Here is an 18116-nt window from a genome sequence, read left to right on the forward strand (position 1 = left end):
AAATAATTAGGACTTTTATATAAACTTAGAATAGCGGTTCATTTTATAAAAAGAAAATAAACCAGAAATACTTATATTATATTAATCTTTAGAAGAAATTATAATAAATACTATAATTCCTAAAATACTTTTAAAAAAGCTTTTCCGAACTAAAATAGACTAGTTTATAATCCCGAAAAATTTATAGAAGTCTTATATATTCGAGAATATAAGTATTTAAGATAAATATAATTTGAGTTCTAACTTATAATAAAAGAAATATAAAATATATAAAATAAAAATAAAATAAAATACTCGAGTATTTAATAAATAAAAAGCCTAATTATAAGTTATAAGAACTAATACTAATTAGATATATATATATAGTAATATTAAAAAAGAGGTAAAATAAGAAAAACTAAAAAATAAATTAATATATATTTCATAAAAATAAATAAGGAAATATCTAAATAGCCTAAAAATAAGAAATATATATTAAAGAAGTCAAGATTAGAGAAAAAAGACTATTTCCTATAAAAATAAATTAGTATATATTTTAAGATAAAAAATAGAAGTATTTAATAATAGCCTAAAAGCTTTTATAAGTATTAAAAAAAAAGGAAATATTAAAATTCGGAAGAATCTAAATAAAAGTTAGCCTCTTTTTTAGAAGTTCGAAAAAAAATATTCCTAAAAGGCCTAAAGATATAAGAAGTATTAGAAAAGGAAAAGAGATATTAAAGTTTAAAGGAAACTAAATAGAAATTAGCCTCTTTTTTAGAAGTTCAAACGAAAATATTTCTAAAGAATCTAAAGATATAAGAGATATTAGAAAAGAAAAGAAGGAAATATTAGAAAAAGAAAAAAGAGATCTAAAATTTAGCTTTCTAAAAAGCAAATAGATTAAAGACTTATAGTATAAGAGTTCTAAATAAAAGTAATCCGGAAGTAATAATTAGATACTAGCTTTAGTATTATTAGTAGAAATATTAAAGAAAAAGAAGTTCGGAAAAGAGATTTAGAAAAGGAATTTAAAGAAAGGATTTAAAAAAGGAAAGAAAAGTTATAAGATAGTTAGATACTAGCTCTTAGTATTAATAGTAGAAGTATTAAAGAAAAAGAAGTTTAAAGAAAGAATTTAGAAAAGAAATTTAGAAAAGGAATTTAGAAAAAGAATTTAGAAGAAAAAAAAAGATTATAAGATAATTAGATACTAGTTCTTAGTATTAATAAAGGTATTAATAAAGGTATTAATAAAGAAAGTATTAGTAAAGAGTAAAAACTTTTAGTATTAATAATAAAATCGAAAAAATATAAAAGAAAAATAAAGGTTTTTGTAATGGGTATACGTAATGGCATATAGACAGGTATTAGATATTATAGATCTAGTTTCCTATTTTGGGTATAGCTTGTAATTAGAATTATATAGATTATATGGGATTTCCTAATTAAGTAAAGGGCTTTATATATCTGGCTAAGTACTAGGGAATATATAGGAAAACGCTCCTAGCTTTAGAAGGGGCATTAATTAGTCTTTTATTAGAATTAATTCTTGGAATTAGTTATACTTACAAGTATTATTCCATAGCTTACTTACCTTAACTACTTATATATTACCCTGCTATTATATGCCTTATATTCTAATTAATCTAATCTTCGGGAAGCAGTTCGTTATAAGGTAGTCAAGCTATTAATAGACAAAATTACTAATGGCTAGAGTATTAACCAGAAGAAGCGCCTCTACTATTACTAGGGCAACCTAGTCAGGTACTTAGGGGAGCGCCCAGTTAGCTACTCTAGCTATTGCCTAATTAGGAGAAGGAAGTAGAACTCAGATACCCCTAGAACTAGCTAGCAAGATAATAATAACGGAGAAGCTAGCGGCGGCTTATTATTATATTATTAAGTTAGAAGCAGAGATATAATAGAGGAAGGATCTAGAGAATTTGGAAGCTCAGATTTGCTATCTTAAGAATATTCAGATACCTATTATAAAACCTATTATACTACCGGCGGTATATTTGATTTATAGGACTTCAAAAACCCGAGAATTACTAACCTATAAGAGGAAGAGTATTAAGGAAGCCTAGGACTTCTTCTACTAGGCAGAGCTAAAATAGTATAAAGATAGCAGGATTACCTGGGCTATAGATATAGTAAAGGTTATGTATTATACTTCCTATTTTAAGAATATAGCTAGGAATATCTAGAAGTATAGAGAGTAATTAATAGGTATTAATACTATAGATTAGAAGACCTTTATTAAGTTTATAAAGGATTCTATCTTGGATCTAGAGAACTATAATAATAATGCTTTTACTAAATTTAAGGATATAAAATAGTAGCTAGGTTAGAGTATTTAAAGCTTTATATTCTATTTAAATAGCCTATTAGATAACTTGGGATATACGGGTTTACTATAAGAGCGGAATAACTTATTTAGTAGCTTAAGGCAGGAGATTTGGAACGAGATTAATTACTAAGGAAATGCTTTATAAGAAAGAAAGAAGCTTATTTCTATAGTTATAAGGGTCGAGAATAACTTAAACCTATCTATTTAACGGGAATATAATAATAAGCTAATAAATTAATAAAAGAAAGGAAATTAGAAAAAGGAAAGAAGAAATAATAAAGGGAAACGGAAGAGAAGTATATTCCCGTTACGAGATTTATATAACCGGAGTAGTAAAGATATAATAATAGGGTCTAATATAGTACCTGTATTAGGATCTATAAGACCGGGTATAACTTGCTTTACTTGCCAGAAAAAGGGTTATTATACTATTATCTACCCAAATTAGAGAAAACTGACTTGCTATAACTATAATAAGTCTGGCTATAAGATATATAAGTATCTAGAACTAAAGAAGCCGGGAAACGGATATATCCTATAATAGTTATACTCGTTTATATTATAGAGAGCAAGGCCTCTAAAACGAGAATAATAATTAAAGTTACTATTAAAATAAGGAAAGATAAGTAAAGGATTAGAATATTAGTTAACTCGGGTATAGAGGCTAATTATATAAAGAGGAAATTAGCCTTAAATATAGATATTCCATTAATATTAAGGGTAACTTCTTTATTCTTACTAGAGAAAAGGAGGATTTATTTATATAGAGATTATATTCTTAGGATTATTACTAAAAATATACTAGGGAACTAAAGAAAGGCTAATATATATTTTATATTATATAATTTCGATTTAAACTATATTAATATAATATTTGAATTCCTATAGCTTTATTAGGTTAACTCCCTGATTTCTTTTAGGAAAATAATATAGAGATACTAGATTTAATTATAGAAAATTAAAGTTCTAAATACTAGGAAGTTTACTAAAGTAATAAAGTATAAGATATATATTTTTCTATTAATTACCTATCCTATAATAGATAGCTAAAGAGTTACTACTATTACTATAAACGGGATAGCTATATTTCCTAGAAAATATTAGGACCTTTTTCGAGTATTTTCTATAAAGGCTATAGGTATACTATCCGACTATTATATAATAGAGTATTATATAGATCTGGAACCAGGATCCTAACTACTATATAGTCCTATATATACTTTATTAGAAAGAGAGCTTAAAGTTTTTCGGGAATATCTTAATACTAGCTTGGAAAAAGAATAGATCTATTATTCTATTAGCTTAGCTAGTATCCTAATTATATTTATTCTAAAGAAAGAAGGTAGCCTATATTTATATATTAACTACCGGAGTCTAAATAGGATTACTATTAAGAACCGAATACTATTACTACTTATTAGTAAGATAATAGATAGGCTTTATAGAATAAAGATATATATAAAGCTAGATTTAAAGAATACTTATTATTAGTTATAAATATAGGAGAGTAATAAATAAAAAACAATATTTCAAATATACTATAGATATTTTAAGTATTATATTATACTCTTTAGACTATCTAATACTCCGGTAATATTCTAGATATATATTAACTATATACTAGTAGATTTTATAGATATTATTTATATAGTTTATCTAGATAATATTTTAATTTATTTAGAGAACCCAGAATAGTATATAATAATAGTCTAATATATACTCGAGTAATTATAGTAATACTAGCTTTTTATAAACTTAGTAAAATACAAGTTTAATATAAAGAAAGTAGAATTCCTGGAATTTATAATTAGCCCAGATAGTATAAAAATAAAGGCTAGCCGGGTTATAGCTATTAGGAAATAGCCGGCCCTAAAAAATAATATCCGAAAAGTCTAAGTATTTCTGGGTTTTACTAACTTTTACTAGAGATTTATTTATAAATACTCTAGGATAGTAAAAGGATTAACTAATTTACTAAAAACTAGTAGAAAACTACTATATTAGTTTAGCTAGACGGATAAGACAGATAAGGCTTTTAGGGAGCTATAAATTATATTTATAATAGTATTAATCCTTTATTATTTTGACCTAGCCTTAAAGATTTATATAGAAATAGATATTTTAGGATTTATAATTATAGGTATAATTTCCTAGCTCTTTAGTAAGAGGGCGGAAGCCAGATAGTATCTTATTACTTTCTATTTAAAAAAGATAACTATAATTAAAAGTAGATATAAGATATATAACTCTAAACTCTTGGCTATTATTTTAGTATTCTATATTTAGTAGTATTACCTAATATATATCTAATATATTATTATTATTAAAACAGATTATAATAACTTGAAATACTTTATAACTAAAAGAAAACTAAATAGTTAATAGATAAGATAGATAGAAAAGCTAGTTACCTTTAACTTTATCTTAGAATACTGGCCGGGATATAATAATCCTACTAATAGGCTATTAAAGAGGCCAGACTTTATAGTAGGTATAAATAAAGATACTTTATTACTTATATTTTATAATAAGCTATAAAATATAGAATAGAGAATCCTATAGGTAATAGTAATAGAATATTATACTATCTCTATAATACTATAATATAAGGCCTAAGAGAAAGGAAATAAGTATTTCTCGATTAGTAAAATACTAAAGAATTCCGAAAAGGAAGTCTATTTTAATAATAGAATAGTACTAGAAATACTACTACTTAAGCCTATTACTAGTATAGCTAGTTATAAATAATATATACTATGGATTCTAGCTATATAGATAGCTAGGTCCGAAATAGTATATAAAAAAAGCAGAGAGATATTATTTAAACTATTATTATAGTACTAAAGGCTCGATTTATTAGTATAATACCGGTAGTATAAATAGTTCTTAAAAAGGACCTTTACTAGAATTATTAAGACTTAGGAACTTAATATATCTGGGTTATTAAGATATCGGAATACTATCTATATATTAAATAAGCCGGCTTTTAAAAAAGAATTACTATAAGCTAACTATAATAATCCTATAGGTAGGTATTTTGGTATTAGTAAAATACTAGAGATTCTCTAGAGAAAATACTTCTAGTAAAATATAAGAAAGAATATAAAAGACTATATTAGAACTTATTCTATATATTAACGGACCAAAGTAAAGAGATATTTATTATATAGTATACTTAGTTCATTTCCCCTTTTCTCTAAGCTATAGTAAGAAATTACTATAGACTTTATTATAGGGCTATCCCCTTCTAGGTTTTATAATAAAGTATATAATTCTATATTTATTATTATTAATAGGTATACGAAAATAGTATAATATATTTTAATTACTAAAAAGGTCTTGGCTCCTGAACTAGTAGAGCTATTTATATACTATATTATTAAAAACTTTAGTATACCTATAAATATAACCTCTAATAAAGAATCTATCTTTATAAACAAGTTCTGGTTAAGTTTATACTTCTATTTAAAGGTTTAATAATAGCTAAATATAGTATTTTATTTATAAACTAATAGATAAACGGAGAATCTAAACCAAACTCTAGAATAATACTTAAGGTACTATACTAGTTACTAGTAGGATAATTAGATAGTAAAGCTTATTCTTATAGAATTCATATATAATAACTCTATATATTTAATAATAGGAATATCTCTATTTTATACCTTATATGGATTCTATTCTAGTATTAAACTATATATTAAGGATAATATTCCGGAAAGAGGAATACCGGTAGTATAGGAAAGAATATAAAGAATTCAAATAAAACGGGAAATACTAGAGAAATAATAATAAAAAGTAGTAAATATATAGAAAAAGTACTATAATAAGAAATATATTAATAAGAAGTTTAAAATATATAATAAAGTTATACTTTATATAAAGAATATTTAATAGCTATAACCTAGTATAAAGCTAGTAAATAAATATCTCGGCTCTTTTAAAGTTCTAGAAATTATAGGAATATATAAACAGGTATATTACTTGGAATTACTACTATTATATTAGATCTATAATATTTTCTATATTTCTCTTTTAGAATTATAGTATCCGTAAGCTAGTACTATAGTAGAACTAGAGCCGGTTAAGATTGAGAATAAAAAGGAATTTAAGATAGAATTTATTATAGCCTATAGGAAAAGCAGAAAAAGAAGGAAATATCTTATTTATTAGAAAGGCTATTTATTAGTAGATAATATATAGGAACTACTAAGTAATCTGGAGAATATAGCTTAAGAATTATAAGAATACTTGGAAAAGAGTAATATTATAATACTATTAGCTAAACGGAAATATAAAAGATAAATGCTTTTATTAGAAAACTATTAAAAAACTATATATTTATTCTTGGAAAAACTATATAAAAATTATTAAAAACTCTAATTTCTATATCCTATAAATACCCTACTTTTATAATTACTCTTTACTATTCTTATTATTATTCTTATTAGAATTCTCTCGAGAAATAAATAGTAAATTAGCCTATAAAGCTATTAGCTATTAGTAAGAAATAAGGAAAAAATAAGCTTACTTAATACTAAAGAATATTAATTATATTATTAAGAGTACTTTATACTTATACTAAGCTAGTAAGAATTACTTAACCTATTTCTTAGATTATTAGGGGAATCCATTAGCCTTAAATAATAGCTTTAATATAAGAAGTATATATAGTTTAATATAGAAAAAGGATAGTAATAGCCTTCTTTTTTTCGGATAAAGGATAGGAAAAATACTTATATATATTAATAGCTTAAAGAAGGCGGTTTAATTATATTATATATATTTAAAGAACTTTAAATAGTATTAGAATAAAGAATAAAAGAAGAAATTTATAACTTATAGGATTATACTTCTTATTCTTGGAATAGTAGTAATTATATACCGAGTAATTATTACTCTTAATATAAGTAAGGTCGGGAAACTTAGTAATATTCTTGGAATATTAAAAATAGTAAGGGCGAATTAAGGATATAGAAGTATTAGCCAAACGGGTAGTAATAGGCTAATAAGTACTAAGAGAAGTATTTATCTTAATAGATAAAGAAGTAGAAGAGGAAATTGGAAAGGGACTTGAATAAAGCTTAAATAAGGCTTAAAGAAGCTTAAAGGAGCTTAAAGAAAGCTTAAAGAAGGAAGGTAAGGGATAAGGAGGAACTAGATATGGTATTATAATTAAGGAAAAGGAAGGTTAGTTAGTAGGAAAAGAGAGGCCTTTTTATAATACTCTTTCCCCGAATAGTAATTACGAATTCGGAACCGGCTCTATACCAGGAATATCCAGAAAATTCCAAAAAAGGAATTTATAAACGAACTAGAAAATCAGATTAACTTTTCCAAGCTCTTAGGCCTATAGAGTAATAATTTATTTATAAATAGAGGCTAAGTTAGGATTTACGAACTAATTAGGAGATCGGATAAGCTTTATATCTAATAGTATATATTATATTTATATTACCTTTATAAGAGGGAATTACCAGAAGTAATTTACAAACTAGCTAGAAAGGATTAGTAAACTATATTCTTAATTCTATTACCTGGTATAATAATAGAATAATTATAGAGAGTCTTTGGGGAAAAGCTAGTAGCCAGGAAAGTTTTAGGGAAATATTTGTAAAGCTATTTATAGTTTTCCCAGGCCTCTTGGGAATAAGAGCCCAGAGAGGGGGTTAATATAATAGATATATATAATAGTATATAGATAGGTATTAGATATTATAGATCTAGTTTCCTATTTTGGGTATAGCTTGTAATCGGAATTATATAGATTATATGGGATTTCCTAATTAAGTAAAGGGCTTTATATACCTGGCTAAGTATTAGGGAATATATAGGGAAATACTTCTAGCTTTGGAAGGGGCATTAATTAGTCTTTTATTAGAATTAATTCTTGGAATTAGTTATACTTATAAGTATTACTCTATAGCTTACTTACCTTGACTACTTATATATTATCCTACTATTATATACCTTATAGTTTTAGAATAAAAATAAAATAAAGTTATAGTTTTATAGAAAATAAAGTTATTAATATAAGGTAATTATATTATTATATAATTCTATATTTACTTTTACTATTTATTAAAAATATATATTTCTTAGAAAAAAATATAATTATATATACTAAAATAAGGAAATTCTTCTTATTTAAAAATTATAATTATAATATTACTAAATATAGAAATATAGAAGTTTATATAATAAGTTATATATAGAGATTTAAGGAAATTTAAATTATTTTAAATTATTTATAATTAGTAAAATAAATTAGCTAATTATATAAATCAAATATAATTTAATTATTATTAGTATACCTTGACTTTTATAAGTTAGTAAAAGAAATTTTTTTTATATTTTTATCTTTATAATTATAATACCTAAAATTATAATTTTTTTAATATTTAAATATATTTAATCTAGGGCTATTAAATACTAATATTTCTATTTTTAGGTATTATTTATTATAAATTTATTCGGGTTTAAATAATTATATTAAATATATATTTTTATATCTTAAAAATAAATAATAAAAATATAGCTATACTAGCTTTAATCTTAGTTTTAACCTTAACTTTAATTTTTTTCCGAAAATAATTTTAATTCTAATATATAATATTATTATTAAAGCTCTTTTTTATTAAAAACATATTAAATATAGCTTTAGGTAGCGGCTTTAGTAAAGGCAAAAGTAATAAAAAAGGTAATAAAGCTATAAAGAAATAAAGAAATAATATTTATAATATATTTTCTAATAATTTAGACTTAGTTTATAATATTCTCTCTTATTAATATATTTAATTAATAAACCTCTTTATTTCTTAATCTCTTCCTTATATATAACTTTCTTTTCTTCTTTTATAATAATACTTTAATTTTCTTATACTATTTAATAATATTACTAAAGTAATAAAGCAAATTAATAATAAGGCTAAAATTAGAGAAATAAAGCTATACTAAAATAGGAAGCTAAAGGAATTAGAGAAAGGTAAGGCAAATCTGGAGATAAGCTTAGTATATAATTATAGAACCGAATTCTCTTAAGCTTATACTACTTATAGTAATAAGAAAAGACCGAGAGGCCCTTTTAAATACTATATAATTATAAAAGGCGAATTCGATAGTACTTATATAAATTATAGATATAATAATAATAGTAAAGTCTATACTTTCTATTAACTTAATACTAATCCTACTAAGTCTGGAAAGCCTTGCTCTATATCTGCAAAACCCTTTATACCAAAGCCTTAACCGCCTATAAGATATAGAAAGCAAGTATAAAAACAGATACAAGGTCAGAAGGCAATAGGGAAGGAGATTATAGCAGAGAAGGGTAAGGATACTAGAGGAGAAGGGGACGAAGGAGATATAGATAATTCGAGTAATCTAGGCAGTACGGAGGATACAGAGAGTGAGGGAGATAGAGATTTGCCTTACGGACCACGCAAGCTAAGGGGGGGCTAGGAGTAGTCGAGAATAAGGCGTGTATACTATACTTCTTTTTTTAGTGAGGTATGGGAGGGGGGGGGTGCGGGCGCGAAAATCAAAAAATCAGAAAATCACTTTTCGCTTCTCGGTTTTGTCGACTAGCCCGCTAATGGCCTCAGTACATCTGCAGAGTCAGTTGTCATTTGGCCTTGAGCATTCGTGTTGCCGTTTTGGTGAAAGCTGAACCGACGCATCGATATTGAGCGCCGTTTGGCTTCCGCACGAAGACCATACAATGGACGTGAGTGGGACGTTCCCTATCTTGTTGTAGTCTTCGGTATCAGGGCCGGAGAAATCAACTGAGCATTGTAAATTGAGCAGGTTCTACGTTTTGAGTCAGCAGTGAAACAAGTAGAGAGATAAAGAACCACTAATCGCCGGAAAAGTAGTATAAGGCTTCTTGTTTCGCTGTGACACTGGCATCAATGCTGATGAATCCTCGATATTCCGCTTGAAGAATGCTGTATTGAAAGCCTTGTGGATAATGAAGTTAGACAAGCAGCTGGCAGGTTTTGCGCTACTCTGAAGGGTTGATACTAGGACCAATTTACGCTACAAATGAGTCAAATATCAAAGTAAACCTAAAAACACAGTATTTAAGTAAGGCGTCCAAATGTTGTTGAACAAAAACCTGTAGGGTCGGAGAGCTCACGTCTGTCTGTCGTCACTCGTGAAGTTCGAGACGGAACGCGTAGGGCATCCAGAGCCACCCCAGGTCAATTTTTGGATGGAGACTTGGCTACGATCAGGAGCATCACGTCCGACAATCTCCGTAGTAGGAAGGGCTTATGCGATGGCTGCAAGACCAAGCGTTAAAAGTGAGGACAACAACATATCGAATCTGTGTTGAGAGACTTTGATGTGGAGGCTGTGTAAGCGAAGAACTGTTAAGGTTTTTTAAGGAGATTATGCGAATGGAGATGGAAACAATATTGAGGGTTCTATGTCCTTATCTTATACTTTCCATCAGATTAACATGTGTTGTTGAGTGAGCTGGCAACTTTTGCCCACCGTGCTAAACGAGCCAAGTGTTTGTCCCGCAGCAATACCGGCACGCCTCACTCAGTAGCATTAAGACCCCAGTCTAAAGATTAATACGAGAGCGTCGACTAAGAGCTTCCAAGGGAAGGTAGTAATTCTATCAAATCGCCTTAAGACTCTGAAGAAGAAACGGGTTAGGGTCAGCAGATGCAACCTTAAAGTTGCCATAAAGTTTGGTTATAGCCAGCAATCGAAAATCGTGGTTTAGGTAATCCCGCCCTTAGATTGTGGCTTCTTTATCTGCCCTGATCTTGTACTTTTAGAGTCGCCTTCACGAGATTATTGAATGATAGTGAAACGAATTAGAATAAAGTGATATATATAACCGAAGGTCACCCTCTAAAATCTTGATGACATCGCCTGCCAGCAAATTACCTTGTGAGGAGATTTCCTGTCAAAGTATTGACTTTGCACCTTGGAGCCAGGTTCCTTTTCATTAGTGGATTGGAGTAGCAGGGGTTTTAGTTGAACCATATTATCAAACTCTGCATATGCTCGTTTATTTAGCTGAACCATAGTATCGATTAAGGAAGCGAGACAGCTAGCCGAGCAAATGAATAGGTTTTGTGGCCATTATATTTTAGGCATGTGCTCTGCATATACTCTCCTTATGCGGGCTAGGAAGGTTCGGGTTAGTCCCGAGCTTGCGAGGGGGCTTAGGGTCAGGGGTTAGAATCCGGGTTAGTTCCGGGGGATTGGGGGGCGGTGAGAGCCCCCCGTATTGGAATATATTAAAGCGTAAAGGCCTTACGGATTAGGGGTTAGGGGTTAGCATATGCTAAGCATATGGGTTCAATATACTGAGCATATGCTAGAGCAATAATAATAATAAAGCAACATGTATTCTAACTTACTTATGTGCTGCTTCTTAGTAGTAAAGGTTAAGCATATGTTGGGAGTATGCCTGGCGGGCCGTTGGGAGGAGGTCGAGGCTGGAAGGGTGTGAACAAGGACAGGTGTCTATATATCATTAAAGATAGTGAGTACAGTGTGGTTTTTGGTGAGGGAAGTTGAATCATATTATGGAAAATACAATGGTATTCTCGCTACTGATAATATGGTTCAACTTAAGCGATACTATGGTTCAGCTACTGGCTCGGAGTAGCGAGATGGTCGTGCAAAGAAAATACTCTTTCTCTCGAAAATTTGACGATTCGTGCTTGCAATTTCTCGTCATACGACAGCGCTGAGGCCTCAGACTGAGCTCACCTAGATGAGTTTTCAATTAACAAGACTGTCAGGAGCTGAAGCGTACCTAATGTATTTGTTGGTAAAAATAGACCTTTTCTCGTCTATCTAGATTGCAAGATTCTCGGCTAAATAAGGGGCTTCAGGGCTTCGGCAATTTCGCTAGCCCGAACCCCACAACCCACGATAATCTGGGGAAAGGAAGGATGGACCGCTTTCGGAAGACACAGCTAGGTATGGTTGCCCGAAACGCTAATTTTCATCAATCGTTGCATCCTTGATAACAATTGCCCAGATCGGAAATGTAACTACTTGGGATGATGCTATTATCAGAGCCAATCATTCCTCGATTTGGCGATCTCGGACTATGGGAGAAGTGTTTTGAACGCTGAAACTTAATTAAAGTTTTCAAGTTATTCCCAAAAGGTGGAGGCCAGGCTATGAGTTCTTCTGGCACCACCAATCGGCTTCTTGACGCCCATGCTTACTCGATCCTTGACCAGCACAGGTGACTGAAAGCTCTGCTGTGTTCATGATTTGACCTTGACACGCTGTGAGAAAATAAAGTTGCGTGATTTTTTAAACAGAATTTAAATGGAGGAGAAAGAGCAGTAACACATGGTCAAACTTGAAATCATTCCATGTCTGGTTGGAAAGAGAACGTAGGGAATGGAAAATGGCAACTAGGTCTATGCCTGTCACGGCCTGGACAAGCTGTGGAAGTGGAATGTGGTGTGTTTTGGTGTAAATATGTATGAATGATGGTGCCCTAAGGGCGGTGAAGAAGCAATATGTACGCCTGTGCGCAGCACGTGACAATGCCCTAGCAACGACCGGCTAACCAGATCCCCATAGCTAGCACCCGCTCTTAGATCAACGCTTACCTTGCATACCGGCTGAAAACAGTTTCATGGATTCGGACTCAGAAGGCGTTGCGGCTTAGGACGATTATGTGCATCGGGGGCGAATAGGCAGGACTAGGCTTGCCAAGTCATCAGGAAGGAATTTTAGCTTAAAGTCCCTTGACACAGCTTGCGATCAGGTCGACACATTCCGCCGTTTTTTGCGGAGTAAAAGTCGTATAGGGCCAAACTCACCTCTCGTGCGTACATGGCCCCACGGTTCTGAACCTCCGCATCTAAACTGGTCCGATTATCCAGCTGAGGTGTCCCAAAGGGTCGAGAGGCGCCCAAGCCGTGTAACGGAAGACTATGCCGTAGGTCCCGATATTCTGTGTCTTCCGAACCTCGAACGTCGAGGCGAAGTTACCAACATGTGTCCCTCTCTGTTAACAATATCCAGCTCTATTTGCAACAGCTACTAATTTTATAATCAGCTCTGGCAAAATTCTGTACCGCTCGGAAATTTCGTCCTGTTGTGAAATTCGAGAGCGATGGACTTGTTGTCTCGAAATAGATCTTTAGAATCCCCGGAGCCGGAGGCGACGGGGGCTTTGATCGTGGGAGTCACTGCGGAGGAAAGTCTGAAATTGAGTGTTCGTTAGTAACAATTTCTTTTTTCAAGGTCAATAATGGGAGTTTATCGAAAACCGCAGATGTGTAGATAGCGTCATCTGGAAGAATCAACCTGGGCCGTGGAATGCTGGAATGCCACTCGCAATTTGTGGGGGTTCTCCTTCATTGCATTTCTGAGTGCTCTCGATAGATGACGTGCATTCACCATGAGCAGTTTAACGAGGACGCTGTAGTCGGCTGCATCGTTGATGTGCTCGGAGCAGCGGATCTGATGTTGATGTTGTCGATGTCGAAGTTGACCGAGAAAGCAGTACCCCGCACAACCTCCCCTTCTGCAGCTCCCACACCCCTGACGACTTCCCATAAGCGATGCAAAAGCAAGGAACTTGCAGCCATAATTTAGTAATGTGTTGTCATCTATATTATCATTAAAGTTCCAGGGTAGCTAATAATGTGACCCCAGTCCAGTCTAAACTGTGGTTAGCGGTTTGGTCTAGCTCTATCACAACGTTGTATAGTTTAGTGTAGGGTATTAAAACTTTGTCTTAGAAAGTATTTGGTAAACTACATTAAACCACAGTTTAACTGTGTTGAAAGCGCAGTTAGACTGCAGTTAGAGCCCCTTTTTGCCAGTTTAGTCAGTCGACTTTAAACTGGAGTTTCGAAATTGGAGTGTAGAAAGCAGTCTCAAGCAGCAGGTTTGCACTATTAGCCACCATGCATGTGGTGATTTGCTTGTCTTGGATTTGTGTTGATGGCGGGGATAAATAGAAGCGGCGTTGGCCCTTCGTCAAATGCCAAGTTTTCCGTGCCGCCCCCTATTCCGACATAACCACCCTCCTCAGCCGCAACATTATATTTACGTTCATTATAGGTTGCCAACAGTAGATAGCAAGTCACTGTGCTTCCTGTGCTGAAGAGGAGGGAGCATGAAATATATGGTTTTCACCTCTACCCAAACTCCCAGTTCCATTCTGTGCCCCAATCACCTTGCAAACGAGTTAATTGAAGCATAAAGTAAGCCCCCGTGGACCCTTTCTGTGGCTGCAGATCTGGTTGAAATTCATCTGGTGACTTAAAGACCACTGCGCCAAAGCTGCACGGGCACGTGCTTTTCAAAAAGTGTAGTGAACCCGCTGTCACTCTTTACTGCTGATCCCACTCAATCAATGCCTTCTTGCCTTCCACTCGTCGGAAAGAATCTGGCCAGCCGTGTGCATTGTAGATTGCTCGAACATCCTGCAGAACAATCAGCTCCATTCTTCATACACGGCACAGAATCGAAGATCGATAGTAACTCACATCAGTTCTCGTCGTATGACTCAGCATAGCTCCGTCATCCGGGTTGTCAGGGAGAATGACGGTCAGTTGCCAAATCACCTGGATTTACCCCCTATTTGACCAGGGTACCAGACCTTATATATAGACCTTTATATCTTTAGATCACCCTCTTAGAACTGCAATGGAATCCTGTGGAGGGTGAAGCACTTCAGAGGACGCGATGCGACGCACCTTGAAAATTGCCCGACTTACCGGAAGTACTTCAACCCATGAATTTTGAAGGTTTCAGGCTTGAGGCACGACGTCGTGGAGTTCTTTAAGATCCCACGATCAACTACTGTGTGAATAGTGATGGGAACATGATTCGACGCAAGTATCTCTAGCTCAATGACGAAAGAGGAAAGCGAAATTGTCAATCCATCACGTGGTACCCCTATTTCTCGCCACCCCTGAAAACTCCCACCGTCTACCCGCAATCTCAGGAGAATCACGTGTGTAAAGAAGGTCAACATATATGGCTTGAACAGCAAATGTATTGCTAAAAGCTCAATTCTCTGGTGTCAGGTGGGACATCCGGCATTTCATTTATTACAGCCCATCATCTATCTTTGCATCATTTTAAAAAGCAAACTGTGCAACCTCTCAAGAACCAGTAAGTCTGCGACCTAGCTCTCAATGCTGAACGCCAACTGTGGTATATCTACTCTGATCCGTGATCAACATGCCCGCAATGCTTGCACTAGTCAAGGTCGAAATGACCCCGGATATCAAAGCAGAAAAGGCGACTTTGGCGATGCGGCCACTCTGGCCAGGGGCCAACTGGGAAAGAACGCCGATTTGGATACCGACTGAGCTGATATTACCGAAACCGCAGACTGCATAGGTGGCGATGAGGCGGGATCGAGCTGATAGGGCGGCATAGCCTGCATCCTGGGTCAATTTTGCGAACTGGGGACAAGTTAGTGATAGGTAATTCGAGATGGGATCGAAAGACGTACAGCAACGAACTCATTTGCAACCACCTTAACACCAATCAATTGCGAGACCTTCAACAAGTCTCCGTTACGCTCCACTCCTAGCAAGAAAGCGATGGGGTAGAAGAGATAACCGAGAATCATCTCGACACTCAAAGGAGGGTTGTTGATGTTCAAGTAGTGTCCCCACCATCCGAGTAGACCATTGACTAGACCAAGAAGTGCGAGAATGCAAAGCAGCCCAGCAATGATCATACCTCCGATCTTGATACCCAACCACGATCCGTTCGCAAATGCATGGAGAGAGTTACTCGGCTTCTCATCTTGGTCTTCGGGGATGATGATCTTGCCTGCGGTGAGAGGTTCATCCGTCTCGGGATAGCGAAGCTTGGAGATGGCTAGAGAGGCTGGGATACTCATCACACACGATGACACGAGTGCCAATGGACTAATGCCCATAGAGATATAGGCTGCAAGAACGCTACCGGCGATCGTTGCGAAGCCAGAGGTCATGACTTGGTGGAGCTCCGCCGATGTGAGGTGAGGGATGTAAGGCTTGATCAACATTGCGGATTCTCCCTGGCCGACGAAGGGAGAAGCAGCTGCCACAACGGCTTCAGCGCCGCTGACTTTCATCCCGTAGAAGAACACGGTCGCGAACTTCTTGATGGCCCATTGTAGCCAGCCCCAGTAGTACAGAAGTTGGACGAATGCGACGAAGAAGATGATTGGTGGGATGACGTTGAGAAGGAAGTATCCGAGTTCCAGAGCTGAAGCGCTGAGGAGGAATGAGGTTCCTTGAGCGGCAAATCCGAGGAGGGTCTTGGCAAGGTAGGCGACGAAGTTGAAAATATCATACTGTTTTTTTCAGCTGGTGAATTTGATGGAGTTCGGATATTGGAGGAATACTTACACCAGCCTTTGTTCGCAACACAAAGAGTGCCAGCAGGAATTGAGCAAGCATTCCGACAATGACAGTCTGCCATTGAATCGCCTTGCGGTCCCGGGAAGTAGCATAGAATGTGCCAATGAACACAAGCAGACCAAACAAGCTCACTGCACGGTTTGCCCTTGTGTTGTCTGCAGATTCTGCAGGGATGAAAGTGCCCACGAGGAAGACAGCAATTGTTCCAGCAGCGCCAAGAGGAAGTCTGAACTTCTCTGGGATCATCTGGACTGGGTTGTAGACGGCCTTGATCCAGACAAATGCAATGGGCTTGGTGACATATTTGGTAGAAACATAGAGGGTGACGAGTCGGATAGTAAGGCCAAGCCAGACAAGGAAAGGAATCAACCAGCCCAGGTCGTATCTGTGAAGAACAAGTCCGGCAATCCACTTTTTTCAAGAAATGTTAGTCTGATTTCGGTGAAGAAGGAGAGGAGTAAAAGTGACGCCGTACCCAGCCAGTCATGACAAGCCAAATGAAGAAATGGCCAATCTTCCAGTAGAGGTTGAATGAACGTCTCTTCGCCCCTTCTTCCTCTCCGACAACATACACATCCGTGGCCGAATTGTTTGACTCAAGCCCCATGTCATTCTCACCGACATTCACCCCATTTTCGCCAGCTTCGATGTCTTTTTGTCCATCTCGGCTGGGAGCAGAATTAATCTTCTCATGCGGGTAGCTTGGAGTGGTCGCATTGGTCTTCTCCCCATAATTGGTGTCCATCTTTGCGGTGCCCAGGGTGTTGAACTGGTCGCAGTGGATGTTGAGAAGGGAGAGCTGAGGGGTATGAAGAATTCCGGGGGCGAGAGAGATCGGCTCGCTTGTCAAGAACGCGGAAAGGAGTGAATATTTATGTTCGCCTCCGAGTAGCTGACTCGAGAGCCTCCCCCCCCTCTCACATTTCCATGCAAGCTGTCCATGCTGTACCGTCGCGTGCCTCTATTGCACTTCCATGCAGCACGGTTAGGATAAGGGCCTTGGCCAGGATTGCTATCAGACTTTCAGCGGAGGCTAAGGCTGAGAAGTGATGCCAAGGCTGGGGATTTCATCCATTTTCGGAAGGTGACCATGCGTTCCAAGATCTGTATCATGGTTTCCATCAGCTTCATGTGAAGAGTGGCCAATTCCGACCGGATATCACCGTGCGGCTGCGTTCAAGTGAGACGGCATCGCAGAGTGTTGACAATCAAGTGGTTGAGAGGAGTTGGATGCAAGGAGAGAGCATCTCGAGCACCTTCCTTTTCGCGAGTGGGACCGTGGGAGGTCCAGGGGGCAATGTAGGTCGCCGTATTGTTGCAGCTACCTCGGGAACACTGCATTTTCGCCGCATGCTCGACGTCTCCTTCCCTCATAAAATCCGGACGGGATTGAGTTGACAGTATCCCAAGGACTC

General features: G+C 34.8%; 1 protein-coding gene across 1 annotated transcript; it reads right to left on the reverse strand.

Moving 5' to 3' along the window:
• Window positions 1-15474: 15474 nt before the first annotated feature.
• K444DRAFT_537939 (H+/nucleoside cotransporter) lies at window positions 15475-17308 on the reverse strand (the record flags this gene model as incomplete). Its single annotated transcript, XM_024875505.1, has 4 exons — window positions 15475-15750; window positions 15801-16634; window positions 16690-17112; window positions 17177-17308. 4 exons carry the CDS (start codon window positions 17306-17308, stop codon window positions 15475-15477), a joined length of 1665 nt encoding a protein of 554 aa, XP_024732043.1.
• Between the last annotated feature and the right edge of the window lie 808 nt (window positions 17309-18116).

This window comes from Hyaloscypha bicolor, assembly GCF_002865645.1.
Source record: "Hyaloscypha bicolor E unplaced genomic scaffold K444scaffold_126, whole genome shotgun sequence".
In the NCBI taxonomy this organism is placed as follows: Eukaryota; Fungi; Ascomycota; class Leotiomycetes; order Helotiales; family Hyaloscyphaceae; genus Hyaloscypha; species Hyaloscypha bicolor.